Source organism: Microcebus murinus, chromosome 15, assembly GCF_040939455.1.
Source record: "Microcebus murinus isolate Inina chromosome 15, M.murinus_Inina_mat1.0, whole genome shotgun sequence".
NCBI lineage: Eukaryota > Metazoa > Chordata > Mammalia > Primates > Cheirogaleidae > Microcebus > Microcebus murinus.
In genome coordinates this window covers 42,771,080-42,787,565 of record NC_134118.1, presented here as the reverse complement: position 1 = coordinate 42,787,565, position 16,486 = coordinate 42,771,080, and the positions used below count along the sequence as shown (strand labels likewise).

Genomic DNA, 16,486 nt, shown 5'->3' with positions numbered 1-16,486 from the left:
AAGGTTAATATTTAAAATAACTTAATCTCGTACACACTTTCCCTATATTGGATAAGTTACCACCAAGTACTAGTGGAGTTTGATCAATGTCCAAACAAACTTCAGCCACAACTAGCAGATTAGTGGCACGAATTCTGTTTGGGAGAGGTAACCTACCATGGGCCCAAGTGTCCCTGCACAATGTTCTGGGTGTGCCAAGAATGCAAGGCTCTGATCGCTCTTTGTCCAGGGCATTTCTCAGGGATGTGTTTGCAATGAGCAATCTTGACAGATAATGTATGTCTTACAACTGATTTTTAATCATTTGTTCTCCTTAGAACTTCTGAAAAAATGGTTATGAATATAAATGTATTTCTTATACATGTAAAAAGGATCCCGCAAGGATACACAAAGGTCTGATAATACTGGATGCCTCTGCAAAAGGAAACTAAATCAATGGGAAAATATGGAAACGAAGGAGATTTTACACAAAATAGATAAGCTTCTGTTTTGGATTTTGAACAATAGGAATTAATTTCCTATCCTAAATAATTTTTAACAGACAAAAATGTAATGAATTAGAAGTATTAGTATTTGTTATGGATTGAATTATATCTCCCAAAAAGATAATGTTCATGTACCTAACCGCTGGTACCTATGCATGTGACCTTTTACAGAAACAGCGTCTTTTCAGACATAATCAAGTTAAGATGCAGTCTTAGGTAGGCCCCAAACCCAGTATGACTAGTGTCCTTATAATAAAAGAGGAGACACAGACATGTGGGGAGAATGCTGTGTGATGATGGAAGCAGAGATTAAAGTGATTGCACCTACAAGTCAAGGAACTCCAAGGACTGTAGGCTATCCTAGAAGTAGGAGAGAGGCATGAAAAAGACTCTCTCCCCTGGGCCTTCAGGGAGCACAGCCCTGGCAACAACTTGATTTCAACGGTAAGAGAATAAATTTCCGTTGTTTTAAGCTGACCAGTTAGTGGTACTTTGTTACATCAGCCCCAGGAAACAAATACAAAATTGATAAATGTCAGTCAAAGAACCTATAGCTCTGTCTGGAAGATGCTATAAAAAACATCTTTAATGACAAAAAATGTTAATAAGTGCATTCCCAAAAGAAAGGGTATGCCCAAATGCCAGAAATCAAGGACCTAAAAACCAGAGCACTTGGTGCACATATAAGCTGATGCTACAGCTCCTTAGGCAATTGAGGAGGGAGCACTTGGGTGGAGAAGGCATTGGTCACAGTAAACTAGGAAGGCTCCAGCACCCACAGGAGTCATGGCTACGTTTGCATGAAGAGGACAGTCTCAACTTTGGACACACCTTCTCAAATAAATCTCCTCCAAAGGACTATAAACTACTAAGCAGAAACAGTAGACTAGGGAAAAATTAAAATCCACATCACACAGGAAAATTATGATCCTTAGGTTCATCTGTTCTAGATATTCAGTCAGAACGCTGATAATCATAATTATACAGACCTAAAACATATAGCCCCATTCAGTATTAAAGCCATTACCACGATCAAAACTTATCAGAAGAAAGTAAACCAATAATTTTGGTCAGTTTAAGATCCTGTACAAACAGGAACATCCTCTCACCTTCCAAGGAATTAGGAATACAATTCAGAATCCAGTATTTACCATATTACAAGCCACCAGAAACTATTAAGTGTCACATTAAGATTTGGCTAGGATAAAATTTCCCAAATCATTTGAAAAAGCCATTTAAAAATAAAGGTCTCATTCCCTGTAATAAATATTACCTTGCTTTGTTTAAAGAGGATTCAAAAGAACTGTAATCCTCACATGGTGTTTCATCAATAATACTTTCAATACTAGACTAAACAAGTATATGAACAAGAAGTTGTAACAATTTAAATGTATGTTATGTGGCAAATACAGCAAATGCCTCTCACTTGCTTTCCACTTCTCTTGCATTCAGGAAGGTTACCTTATGTTCTGTGAGGGTGTCCTGCTAAGATTTTTGTGCTCACTGGAGGATTTCTGAGACTGTGACCCTGAAGAATGACCAGAGAATGCATGTTGTCTTACTCCCGAAGGATGCTGTAGTCGAGGAGGTAGTGCTGATGGGGCTTTTACTGACTTGCTTGGATTCTTTGGCCCTCTGTAATCCATGTCTGTGACAAGAACCCAAAAATACCTCATAATTTTCCTATTATAAACAATCTCCAAAACTACCAACCCTATCCCAAAGAAATGGTAACTTGATGTGCTCTTACCAGAATGGAAATTTTGACCAGAAGTGGAAGGTTTCTTTATCTTCTTCCCTGACACTGTGTTCCAGCTTTCTGGGGGAGATGCTTTGAGATTCTTTGATGTGTGTCTTCAAAAGGAAGAAAAAAACTCGTAATAACTTAAAATACTCCTAGTAAGAACACTTGACAAATATTATGTATATTTTATTTTCAACTTATATAAGAATTTCCTATTTTAATTCTTACATTAAAAACAAATTAGAATTTAAGTACAAAAAGCATTTAGCTACTCAGAACTAATTCTAATCAAATAAAATGACATAATTTAAAAGCATATTTTCCAACTTAAAAAAACAAAAGACTAAAGGCGTTAATCACAATCTAAGCAAAAGATTAAATAAGGAATGAATGTTATGCTGTTGGATATAATGGTCTGTAGTTAAGGTGGGAAGGGAGGTCCTTATTCTGACAGAGACACATATCAAATATCAACTGGAGAAATGGTGTGATTTCTGAATTTGCTTTAAAATGTTCCAATTTCATTCCCATTTTTAAATAGTATTAGGGAGAACAGATCCAAAAAAATTTCTAAATGCTGTGAGCTGATGAAAACAGGTGTTGGTTACATTGGGGTTCACTATACTATCCTCTGGTACATGTGTGTATGTTTATAATAAAAAATTTTCCACAATAAAGTTTAAGGAGTAATTTATTATCTTTTTTCTTTAATAAAGGCAGCAGCAACTGAAACAAAAGGTGCTCTAAAATAACACTGCATAATAACAAGTTAACAATATTTTACTACTCCATGTAACATTTACTGAATACTAACTATATGCAATGCAGCACTGAATAAAATTAGAAATGAACCCCTGTTCTCCAATGCTCCCACTTTACAATCTAGGCTTTCCCAAATTGTGAAGAATGGCACATTTTATACAGTAAGCAATAAGTACTCTTTATTTAAAATTTGCGGCCAGGCGTGGTGGCTCACGCCTGTAATCCTAGCATTCTGGGAGGCCAAGGTGGGTGGATTGCTTGTGGTCAGGAGTTCAAAAATTTGCTAATATGCAAAATATTATATGTGCACATTTAATACTTTTTAAAGATCTGAACAAATATACTTTCTACACATGTGCAATACCTTTCACTGAATTTGCAAATACATAGGGCCATTTAACAACATTCATGATTACATTACGCTAAATGGAAGAAGCAATAAATGCCTTAGCTGAAAAGTAGTACATACTTCTTTCCCAGTTCTTCAACCAAAACTGGTCCATTCTCAGAATGAACTCCTTGAATGTCGGCATTAGAAAATTTTCCATTGTGATCTGACCTAACCTGTTGAACAATTCCAGAAATAAAAATCAGTCACCTGCTCCCGTTGCATTAATGATCGGTTTTAAATTTTAATTTTGTTTTCAATCAAAGAGAAACAAATGTTTATCGGTAAAGACAAAATAAGTTCAAAAGGGTGAACAATGCAATCAATCCATCTCCCTAACCTCAAAGACCTCCATACCTCTACCTAAAAGAAAGAAAAATTTTTCCTCTTTACCCTTCCATAATTTTTCTGAATTGTTTTTTCTAAATAGTTCCAGAAGAAAAAGGAACACAATATTAAGGCTCCAAACAAGAGAAGCTGCAAGTCCTGGTTCAGAAGGCAGGGCCCCACACACCCAGGCTTCCATGCCCAGCTTTTCTACCTACCAGCAATATGACCTTGGGCAAGCAACTTATCTCACTTCAGTTTCCTCATATGCAAAATGGAGCTATTAATAGTACCTACATGACTGAACCCAGGGAGGTGGAATAAGGGTGCACATGACACACACAAAGGACATCAACTTGCACACAAGCAACCATTCAACAAAGGAGAGCAATTATTATAATTACTATTATCTGTCCATTTTTCTAATATTAAAAATATATAACTATGATCTTTTTCTCACCCTAAAAATAAATCCATCAACTGTGCAATTAGCACTATCCAATTATAGATCATGACAGAGTAAGCCTTAAGGTTTCTTCCTATAGTCAAACTGCACAAATTGAATTGTGAACTTGCCAATCACTGCACCAGAAGTAAAATATACAGGGCACTACTATAGATCAAAGTCCTCAAGCTGATATTTCATTCTTCATCATTCACAACAGGATACTTTTCCTTCCTCTCTTCAAAAGTTTCACATTAAAAAGACTTTTCTGAACTTAATTTTTATCAGAAATTTAAACATCTTACACACTTTTAGTAAACAAAAGTCACCTGTGAGTCATCTCAGTTTAAGATTTCAATTTAAAAAAAAGATTTCAATTAGATTTTATCCAAATAAAATGGTCAAGTAGTAGAAATAAATAAAATACTCTGAAAAGGAAAAAAATTAAAACAAGTATCTGCTTTACCCTACTTTATAAAAAGCATCTACTTTACCAAAGCAATTTCAACTTCAAAGAAAATATGCTTGATTTAAAATAACAAATAACACAATTTTAGTGATACAGCATAAGTAATCTTCTCTGTTGAGAGGAGAGGTCTCTAAGCCCTGGATTTAATCTTCTGTTCTCTTTCAAGTTTTCCAAATCAATGTATTAATATTAAAAGCCACCACAACTCTGTTCTACAACTGTAGAGCAGATTTCTGACAATCCTGTAAAGGAAGCACGTGAATGAATCTGATCGTCTTCTTCCTTACCTTTCAAATACCCCAGAATAAGAACTATTAAACGTTCATAAGGTAAAGCCCATCAATGACTACTTAAGTCAGCTACTCAAGTCAAGGGCAGTACCTTATTCAAGGTAACACTTCTTATATGGCTCACTTTCCTTCCTCAGTTCAATAATAAAACATTATCTGCTAGGCGTGGTGGCTCACACCTCTAATCCTAGCACTCTGGGAGGCCGAGGCGGGCGGATCACTAGGTTAGGAGTTCAAGACCAGCCTGAGCAAGAGCAAGACCCTGTCTCTACTAAAAATAGAAAGAAATTAATTGGCCAAGTAAAAATACATAGAAATAATTAGCCGGGCATGGTGGCACATGCCCGTAGTCCCAGCTACTCGGAGACTGAGGCAAGAGGATTGCTTAAGCCCAGGAGTTCGAGGTTGCTGTGAGCTCTAGGCTAACGCCATGGCACTCTAACCCAGGCACAGAGCGAGACTCTGTATCAAAGGAAAAAAAAAATTATCTATATATCAAAATCTTTCAGATTGACTTTCAGAAACAAACTGATCTATAAAGTCAATTTTAATAAATTACTTGCCAATTTGACGAAAACACTTAAATATCTAAAATGTGATGGGATGCTATGGTTTTCTTTCTTTTTTTTTTTGAGACAGTCTCACTCTGTAGCCCCAGCTAGAGTACAGTAACATCATCATCATAGATCACTGCAACTTCAAACTCCTGGGCTCAAGCCATCCTCCTGCCTCAACCTAGGCAGTTGTAGCTGGGACTACAAGCATGACACTGCACGTGACTAATTTTTCTGTTTTTAATAGAGATGGGGTCTCATTCTTGCTAGGGCTGGTCTTGAACTCCTGACCTCAAGAGATATCCTCCCTCTTCGGCCTCCCAGAGGGCTAGGATTAAGTGCCTGGCCTTCTTAATTTGTTATTTTTTATTAGTAGTACATAATAGCTGTATATTAAGTATCTTTATAGGGTACATGTAATGTTTTGATATAGGCATACAGTGTGAATTAATCAATCAGAGTAATTACGGTATCCATCTCTCAAGTATTAAACATTTCTTTGTGTTAGGAACATTCCAATTCCATTCTTTTAGGTATTTTAAAGTATGCCCTAACTTACTGTTGATTATAGTCACTTTGTTGTGCTATCAAATATTGTTCATTCCATCTATCTATATTTGTGCTCCCATTAACCATCCCCACTTTATCCCCGCCCTTCCTCGCTACCTTTCTCAGCCTCTGGTAACTGTCATTCTACTCTGCTGACCCCAAGAGATGAACTGTTCTTAATATTTAGCTCCCACTTATGAGTGAGAAAATGTGAGATTTGTCTGTGTTTGGCTTATTTTACTTAACATAATGTTCTACAGTTCCATTCATGTTGCAATTGGCAGGATTTCATTCTTTTTTGTAGCTATACAATGTTCCATTGTGTATATGTACAATTTCTTTATTCATTAACCCACTGATGGATACTTAAGTTGATTCTGTATCTTGGCTACTGTGAATAGTGCTGCAAAAAATATGGAGTGTAGGTATCTTTCCAATATACTGTATTCCCATCCTTTGGCTATATACCCAGCAGGATTGCTGGGTCATATGGTAGCTCCATTTTTAGTTTTTTGAGGAACCTTCATACTGTTCTCCATAGTGGCTGCACTAATTACATTCCCACCAACAGTGTACAAGCACCACATCCTCACCAGCACTCATTACTGCCTTTTTGATAAAAGCCATTTTAACTGAGGTGACATGATATCTCATTGTAGTTTCAATATGCACTTCTCTGAAGACTAATGATGCTGAATATTTTTTCATATACCTATTGGCCATTTGTATGTCTCCTTTTGAGAAATGTCTATTCAGATCCCTTGCCCATTTTTAATTGGATTATTTGATTTTTTCTACCAAGTTGTTGGAACCCCTTATATATAACTAGTTATTAATCCCGTGTCAGATGGGTGGTTTGCAAATATTTTCTCCCATTCTGTGGGTTGTCTCTTCCCTTTGTTGATAGTTTCCTTCGCTGTGCAGAAGCTTTTTAGCTTGACGTAATCCCATTTATCCAATTTTACTTTGGTTGCCTGTGCTTTGGGGGTATCACTCAAGAAGTCCTTGCCCAGACCTATTTCCCAATGTTCTTTCAATAACTTCATAGTTTCAGGTCTTAGATTTATTTAAGTTTTTAATCCATTTAATTTGATTTTTGTCTTTGGCAAGAGAAAAGGTTCTAAGTTTCATTCTTCTGCACATAGATATCCAGTTTTCCCAGCACCATTTATCGAAGAGACTATCCCCACTATATGTCCTTAAAATGCCATGGTTTTAGACATAACAATTTTAGCAATGTATTCAAATAAGTCAAAAAGCTAAATACTTGCTAACTATTAAAATGTACACGATAAATATATTCTGAAATTCCAAATTAACAACACATTCAAACCTCACCTGTTTGCCTGATTTCTATTAGAAAAAGCAAGATTTCAAGGAAAATCTTTTCATCTTTTATAGAAATCACTTACTTGACACTTATCTCCAACTTCATATTGTAAGCCAGCAGCAATGGAATAATCACGTTTTTGTTGAGCTGTTAAAAAAAAAATCAATATAAAGCTGACTTGATTTTCAACTGGTCCAAAGCAAACATGAAAAAATGCATATTTTTAACTCACCTTGTTTAGACTTCAGCCATATTTCATATTCCACGTTTCTATAGATTGCTGGATTGAGTGACTTAAGAACTTTTCTAGACAAAGGAAGGCTAGGAGAGTTCCCATTGTTCTTTGGGTACTAAACAAACAAAGTCAGAAAGTCCAATCAACACAGAAATGCTTTTAAAACATTTTTGTTTGAGATACATGTAATTGTAAAATCAAATGAAGAAACTTCAAAAAATTAGGAAGTCACCAATTTCTTACTAGTGGATGACCCTGACTCTGCTGAAATGTACCAGAAAAAAGAAAAAAATTAAGACTAAATTCATGTGCTTTCTTATATTGAAGAACTAGTTAAAACTGTTTAAAAGAAAAATACCTCATCTCCTGACAAAGGTTTAAATCCATTCACATCATTAGCAGTGGTAGTTTTACTCCTATAAAGGAAGAAATATAACCATAATTAGGAGCAGAAAGATATATTTGCATGTAATTAACTTCTCACCTCATCTAAAAATCACAAGTCAGAGCTATACTACAAAAAGCTCTCACAAGTTTCAATATACATCTAAATAAAAGTATAAATGTATGTATATGTATATACATACAAGATAGAAGTGAAAGACCTACTGGTAATTCTTACGGGCTCAGTAATCAACAAGAAAACACTAAGAGAAATAAACTGCAAAATCTGGGTATGTAGAATAATTTACAAAATATTCCAAATAAAAATTCCCTTTAAATATATAGGTGGATTACAACAAAAGTATCTATCTAGGATTCAACAACCAATTCTTTTATTAAGAATATTCTACATCAAATACTCTTCAACACAACAGAAAACCATCATGAGCCCTTTGAATTCACTGTAGCATACATACCTACAGTTTACATTCATTTATTCAATAAATATTTGAGTGCCTATCTGCCAGGGACTATATATCATTGACCCTTGAACAACATGAGTTTAAACTGAAAGAGTCTACTTATACTCTCGATTTTTTTGAACCAAAACCAGATTGAAAACACAGTATTCATGAGATACAAAACTCACACATTTAGAGTGCGGGTATTTTTGTTTACATGGGTTCCAGCAGGGCCAACTACAGGTCTTAAGTATGTGTAGATTTTGGTATACGTGGAGGTCCTAAACAATCCCCCTCATATTAATATACCAAGGAACAACTGTATTATTAGCTCCTGGGGTCTAGCAGTGAGCCAAACAGACAAAAACTCTGCCCAGATGAAATGTCCAATCTACTGAGAGTAAACACCAGCTAAACAAGTAACCAGTATGTTAAATGCTAGTAAATGCTATGAGGAAAAACCGTAGGAAAAAGTGAATGTTAAGATGTAGACTCAAATGACAAAAAGTAGGATGAAGAAAAGGCCTTGCTAAGATATCTTTTTGAAAAAAGAAAGATAATGAGACAGCAAACCGTATGTGGCTATTTAGTATTCTAGGCAGAAGGAAAAGCACATGCAAAGACCCCGACGTGAGCGGTGTGGCTGGAACAGAGTAACAACAGGTGGAGGGGAGAGAGGCTCTGAATTGCACCTACATGTACTCTTCCATCCCAAATTGCTCCTTAATAAATCAATTTCTAGTTTTCAGTACAATATGCAAGTCTACATCCTTAAATACAGCAATATTTAACAGACCTCAAGTGTCTAGAGTCTAGATTAGAAAATCATTCTCATTTCCAGTACTTCTGGACTAACAACTATGAATGTGAAAAGAATCCAGGCACACAAGTACAGCACATCTTTGGTCTTCCTTCCTCCTTACCACACTATGTCTATCTATCTTGCCATGGTAATACAGCATTCTTCTTCCGTAACAGAAGCCTTGACCTCCCTAAATCAGACATGACCAAGTAAAACAAAATTTTAATAATGGAATGAAAAGGTAATCCATATTCCTAGGGCTACCATTGTACAGTATAGCAATAGAAACTGAACACAATAATGAGCACATCTTCTTAAACACTTGCTTCACCTTCCCTGGTAAACTTCTCCAGCTTACTAAACTCCACTCTACACTTCACCTGCCAACTGCCATCCCAGGCTCAATTGTTTCCGATACTATTAACAACCGCAGCATCCAAAGGGCATGTCCTAGAAGTGCCCCCACCCCAATTATAGGTAATAGGTTATAACAAGCTTATCCTTTCCCCCAACTTCCCCATGGTCAATGACATCCCTTAATCACACAGGTGCCTGGAGAGAAAAGGGACATGGACCAAAATTTCTATCTGTGCAAAGTTAATTAGTCTATTTTAGAATGAGATTTATTACAGCAGACACTGATTCAAGTTAGGAAAAAATGGTAGTCAATTTTTAATTAGGATCAGCAAATTTTAATTCAACAAATTCCTGGAATTACACATAAAGAGAAAACCATATATATTTTTTAAGTATTTTTATAATAAAGAATTAGATATCCGAAGGTTTAAGCTCCATTTCTATCTCTAGCTTCTCAACGTGTAACACACCAAGTAAGATACCTTTATACTCTCATACAAACAGAATAGACTTTTAGCTTCAATGGGAATAAAGTTGGTTCTTATAAAAGGTAAGCTTAATATTACTGACAATATGTTTGGATGCTATACCTAGGAACTAGGCTATGCACTTTATATGCTATCTCATTTAATTCTCACCAATTCTCCCTTTTGTGGAAATACTGATATATCCTCATTTTATAGCTATAGAATTTAGCCTTCTTAGAGAATTTATATAACTTGCCCCAAGTCTAGTGAGCAGGAAGTCAGAATTGAAATCAGAGCCCAACCTCTTAACCATTACCCTTTAAGTCTTACTGAAAAAGAAAAATTAAGCCTCAGAGATTCTTTGTTAAAAGGTGTTTACTCACAATCTACACAGAGACACTACCCAGAGTTCTTCACATAGTTAAAACTATTGGGACTTTCATTGTCTAAAAAGAGGAAGCACTATCTAAGAAAGAAAACAATAAAACAAAGTGAAGGAAATCAAAACACCCATAGTTTTCATCACTAAGTATGTAAACAACTAACAGGTTAACTTTAAAATTTACAATAAACACATATATAAGTAGGATCAAATCTATTCTACGGGTATGCATCCATATCACATATACAAATTCTTATCAAAAACATCAACTTTCAAAAGAAATAGTCCCATCATAAAAATTAGGCAAAATTAGTGGCAGGGATAAAGAAACTTGTGTAGATTGTTATATTTTATGAATACCATAACACCTCAGTGTGTGTTGTGCAAAGACATTTACTGAAATGTTTCTTTGTATGGCATTAGAAAGATATTTTAGGATTTCATTCTTACTTGCAACTGTCATCCTCTGAATCTGATATTTCACTGTTGTCTTCATCAGCTACTTCAGAGGTGTCCAGTCCCATCACGATTTTACTAACATCAGTTTTAAACACCTTCTCATACAGCAATTCATAAAGGAGAGCTGCAATTAATGACAGATTTTTATGCAACATTAACTACAAGCATTTTTTAAAAAAACAGGAGCTGAGCATAGAAATGTGACCGCCTATTGTTCAGGCTTCTAAAATCCTAACTAGATATCTGCAACATCTTATGGTCAATAACACAATTTAATCAGAAAGTTACCTAGAGAGCAAATAGAATTTCTGCCTGTGCAGTTATTTTAAAACCACTGTAAAAAAGACACTGCCATTTTTAAGACTAAAAACACAAAAATGTATCACAGTTGTGAAACAAGTACAGAGATAGGAAAAACTAAAACATGCATACCGAGAAATTACTACATTCCACACACTGTGCTAAGCCTTAATATACCCTCATATTTATTCCCTGCACAATAAAGTATTACTCTGGCTGTACATACATGGAAACTGAGACTTACAGGTGTCATACAGCAAGCCCAACCTTAAAAGGCTTGGATGGAAAACATTAAGAAACATTAATGCTGCTAGAAAGATAAATACAGTATAGTAGAGTATACTAGCTGACCACTGAGAAGACTTGGATGCTAATCTTCGCTTTCCTACTAAATGTAACCTTGGACAAGTCACTTCTCCTCAGGTTTCTATGAAACAAAAGGACATTTGACTATATAACCTACCTCCAGATTTTAATTTTACATAAGGAACTGAAGAGAAACTGTTATAAAATATATTCTAAGCAGAGCCACTGAAAGGAAACAACCGCTTATTTGGATGACTTAGTTGCCTTAAAAAAACACAAAAAAACCAAAAAAAACTCTAGTCCTAAAACAGGGAAATATACTTTTAACAAAAATTCGGTTTTACTTATCACAGTGAGCTTTAAGAAAATAAATGTACCTAAGAATTCATCAACAATGGGTGCTCACCCTCTAAAAGAGTTCCCAAAGAGACCTTGTTTTTTCATGGACCATTTTATTTCCAGATTCGCTTAACAGGAGACACACTCCTGACATCACCCGAACCACAGGCACTTAGAAGTAAAGGAAAGGCAGGCGCCAGGAGCTACCCTTCCCAAAACGGAATGTCTAGATTTTGACTAGCTAGGGGAGGGGGAAGACAAGGTCCAGGATACAGACAGCAAGAATTTCACATCTCAAAATGGATCCATTTTTTTTCTATATTGCACACATTTTATCTATCTTTACTGGTTACCACTGGCTTAATTTTTATTTATTTATTTATGTTTTAGACACACACATGCAGAGGTCCCCACTACTAGCTGAAGAACAGAGGAAAAAGCTGTTACTTGCCCAGCACCACTACTTGTATGAGTGATTTGTGCTTTGTCAGGACAGATGACAAAATATAACAGATAACAGTAGGAAGGGCCATTGCTCTTCTAGAACAGTAATTATTCAATGGAGGATGTAGAAGAGGAAATTCACATCCCTAGAAAACATTTGGCAAAATCTAGTTTTGATTGTCACAATGGGGGCGAGAGAGAGTGTAGAGGGTAGGGATGCTACTAAACATGCTGCAGTGCACAACAGGAGAGTATCCAAAACAAAGAATTATCTCGCTCAAGATGTCAATAGTGCCAAAGTTTAAAACCCTGCCCTAGAGCCAAAGATAATCAAATGCTTGGTTTGCTCAGTCATTTGGATTTTCAAGCTATACATCAAAAGCTTTAAAAATGCATATAAATATTTATTATTGAAATTACCACACCAAAAAAACTTGGCATTTACAAGTCAAATTCTAGCCATTAGCTCCCGTTTTTCCTACTGAAATAAGTTATAATATTAATATTCTTGGTAACCTAAGGTTCTCAGAAATATCTTTTGTATTACAACAAAACAGAATATACTGGCTCTGATTTGTCTGCATTAAGGCTGAATAGTTTAGGAATATAATTTCCTATATAAACACAAAGTGATACTTACACTGACACACAGAAGAGCTATCTTTATACTTTATGGGATAGACAATATCATAATGATTTCCATTTGAAAAACACAGTAATACCTAAAAGGGAAAAATAAAAGATACATTTTTAAACACAACAAAAGACACATTTCACACCCTCATATATTAATATGTGACATTTACCAAACAACAGAACATCTCCAATGCTTCTGAAATATTAATGTCCAAATAGAAAGCAAATATTTTAAGAGAAGGAACTTAAAGCTCCAATACTATGGCACATCCATATGCTAAAATACTATACATCCATTAAATCAAAAACAGTTCTTAATGATCTGTGGAAATGTTTATAGGATCACAAAAAACAGACACAATATATGAAAACAATATAATTTCAATGACTTAAAGAACAAGAAAGTTAAAAGACTATAAGAAAATATTCCAAAATCTTATTAATGCTAACCTCTAAGAGACAAAAATCAAAGAAATTTCTTCTGCTTCTTTACTGTTCTAAGAACTTTTTAAAAGATGAATTACGTACACAAAGAGAAATACACAACATTTTGTTTAGACTATGTCATATTTCAAAAATTGTACTGGAAAGGCCAGGTCTAGGGTAAAGTGCCTTGGAATCCCCCAAGTTCTTATCATGATAGTATTTCACTCAATTCTCCTCTCCTCCTCACCACTGTTAGCATGGTGACACACAAGTCACTTCAACTTGTCCTAATGATTCCAAAACAGCTAATTAAGACAAAATTCTCTTATACTCAATCAGTTATTCTTTCTTTGTAGCCTACAGAAAATTTTTCAGTTGTTTCTGCTTTATGACCAGATAATATAACACCCTTGCCAGTAAAATTATCTTTACAATAGGAAATATGTTTACCAAAGTATTCCCAGATGCAACGGCAGAATCTATTTTCACAAGTTATTTTACTATTTGTTTATATTGACAAAAAACAGCAATAGTTTAGTTCCTCATATACATTAGTGTGTCATCATAATTTAGTGTCTGTACTGAAATGTTATAAAAGGGTTCAACACAGTGATTTGTGGGGGCCAAAAAATACAAAATGATGACTACATAATGATTAATAAGAACTTTTAAAAACTCAGAGTACAATAACCTGAGAAAGAAATATTTTACAAAGTCACTTAAAATTATAGCTTAGGAGGTCAAGGTAGCAACTGAATGGTTCTTTTACTTAAACCCTTAACAAACATTTTGAAAAATTCTTACCTTTTCAGGAAAATTATTTTCAGTTACTTGTGAAGGAGAAACATTTGGTTCCCGATAAATTATAAAATCTTTCCTAAAAAAAAATAACATTTAGAAATTACTTCTTATACTTCAGAATTTAAATTTAATTATCCATTCATTTATCAAGGGCCTAATAATATGTGTCCAGCAATGCTCTAAATACTAGAAATACAGCAATAAACAAATGACAATGATGAAACAGCTAAGTTACAAAATACCTATAATCAAAGTATCTTTTCTAAAAAATAAAACTTCAAATTTGTGTATATATAGCTTCATATAATCCTAACAAGAAATTATGAAGATGAAAGTTAAATGACATTTTGAAAAGAAAAAATATTCACCTGTTCCTCTACAGGTTGAGCATCCCAAATCCAAAAATCCAAAATCCTAAGCTTTTTTGAGCGTCAACATGATGCTCAAAGGAAATGTTCATTAAAGCATTCTGGATTTCAGACTCTCAGATTAGAGATTCTCAACTGGGTAAGTGTAATGCAAACATCCCAAAAATCCAAAAACATGTCTGGTCCTGAGCATTTCGGATAAGGGATACCTGACCTGTAATATGGTACTTTAGTTCCACTCTACTGGCCATTCAATGCTACTGGCCCTGAGAAAGGAGGAAATAATTTCTCTACAAGCTTGATAAGTGATATTTTATAAAACATAGCCTAGAAAATTTTCTGTACCCTTTTCCAAAAGTATTTTGAGAATTAACATTTCTAAACGTTGACTTATATAAATGTCAAAATCTAATTGATGCAATATAAAAAAAAAAACCTTAGAAAAGATGCTTTAGAATCAATGCATAAAATAGCTTTGGTATTTTAACACTTTTAATATGATGGAATATGCTAATTTCCCACTGGTTTTATTTTTGTTTACTTATATAATTACAGTGTTTACCTGTACATAAGAGAAAGGGCACTTATTTCCACTTGTCCTACCCATTCCTGTATTGAAGAAAAAAAAAGTTGACACATAAGTGTCCCACACTTTTTACAATACACTTTATAACTCTATACATACCTTTACAAAATATACCTATTACAAATACTTATATAAAACAGGCATAATATATACTAAAAAGCAGTTCAAGTCTCTGTTGCAAAAATCCTTAGTAATAGTAACAGGGTGTAATAACAGTTCTTATTGGTGTGGCAAGACCACAGAGTAGCATCTATAAGTTTAGAACTTGTTGAAGGCAAGGGCTATCCTCCAACATAGCACCTAGGACAGAGCTTGCCACATGGTGTAAATCCAGAAAGTAAACCGTTGAATAGAAGAAGAAAATCACGAAGCATAAAATAGAACAGAAGGTTTCTTACTGTGGGGGTGAATGAAGGTACAAATGAGAACAGTGTCCTAGTAATCATTTTGAAAAGAGGAGAAATTCTACACTCCTCAAAAAAATCACTCTAAGCCTTTCTGGAAGGCAAATGGCCAGTATATTTCAAAATTTAAAATGTCCATATACTACTCTCTGACCCGGCAATTCACCTTCTATAAATCCATCCTAAAGAAATATTTCCTATGTCCACAAAAGTGTATATAAATAAGAATGTCAACAAGTAAGCTACTTGTTGTATAGTGTAAAGAAAAAGGCACCTAAAATTCCTAAGGAATAGTTAAATAATTTATGGTTCACCCACACTATAGATCATCATGGACTCATTGAAAAAGGAGGTATACCCACATGAAATGACTTGAAAAGATCATTCAAAACTATTAAGTTAAAAAAGCAAGTCATGCCACAGTTAATAATATATTAATATATAGTTTCAAATAAACTAGGAGGATATTGAACATTCCCAACACAAAGAAATGATAATGTTTGTGATGATGGATATACTAATTAGCTTGATCTATTAATATATGTCAGACATTATATGTAACAAAGCATCACTATGTACCCCATGAATATGTACAATTATTTATAAACTGTCAATTTAAAAAAAAATGTTAAAGATACATGATTGTATTAAGAAGCCAACCCTTAACTTATAGTCAAGTTATATACCAAAATAAAAATGAGTAATTGTTTCTCTAGGGATAACATAAAAATAAAACTTTAGAGCTTAATTTAAAAAAAAAAAAAGTAAATGGTAAAATAATCCTACTTGTATACAGCAAACAAAAATGTGTATTTATGATAAATGTATGTCTGTATGCACAGAAAGGTGACTGAGAGGATGCATCCTAAATTGACAGTAGAGACAGGGAATTCAAGATGAGGCAAATGAAGAATTTTCACCCCTCATTCCATATATATGTATATTTTAAAATCCTTCACCATGAGAATGTATTCCTATATTATTTG

General features: G+C 34.4%; 1 protein-coding gene across 3 annotated transcripts in view; it reads right to left on the bottom strand.

Moving 5' to 3' along the window:
• The window catches only part of OTUD4 (OTU deubiquitinase 4), a 48,650-nt gene that overhangs the window by 19,588 nt on the left and 12,576 nt on the right, over positions 1 to 16,486 (bottom strand). For all 3 annotated transcript variants that reach the window (XM_012783793.3, XM_020280175.2, XM_012783794.3), the window contains exons 4-13: positions 15,073 to 15,119; positions 14,146 to 14,218; positions 12,920 to 13,001; positions 10,882 to 11,014; positions 7,937 to 7,994; positions 7,576 to 7,693; positions 7,426 to 7,490; positions 3,461 to 3,555; positions 2,236 to 2,339; positions 1,947 to 2,133 (exon numbers count right to left, since the gene is read on the bottom strand). In XM_012783793.3, the coding sequence (XP_012639247.1) occupies positions 1,947 to 2,133; positions 2,236 to 2,339; positions 3,461 to 3,555; positions 7,426 to 7,490; positions 7,576 to 7,693; positions 7,937 to 7,994; positions 10,882 to 11,014; positions 12,920 to 13,001; positions 14,146 to 14,218; positions 15,073 to 15,119 (962 nt within the window). The remainder of the gene's footprint in view (positions 1 to 1,946; positions 2,134 to 2,235; positions 2,340 to 3,460; positions 3,556 to 7,425; positions 7,491 to 7,575; positions 7,694 to 7,936; positions 7,995 to 10,881; positions 11,015 to 12,919; positions 13,002 to 14,145; positions 14,219 to 15,072; positions 15,120 to 16,486) is intronic.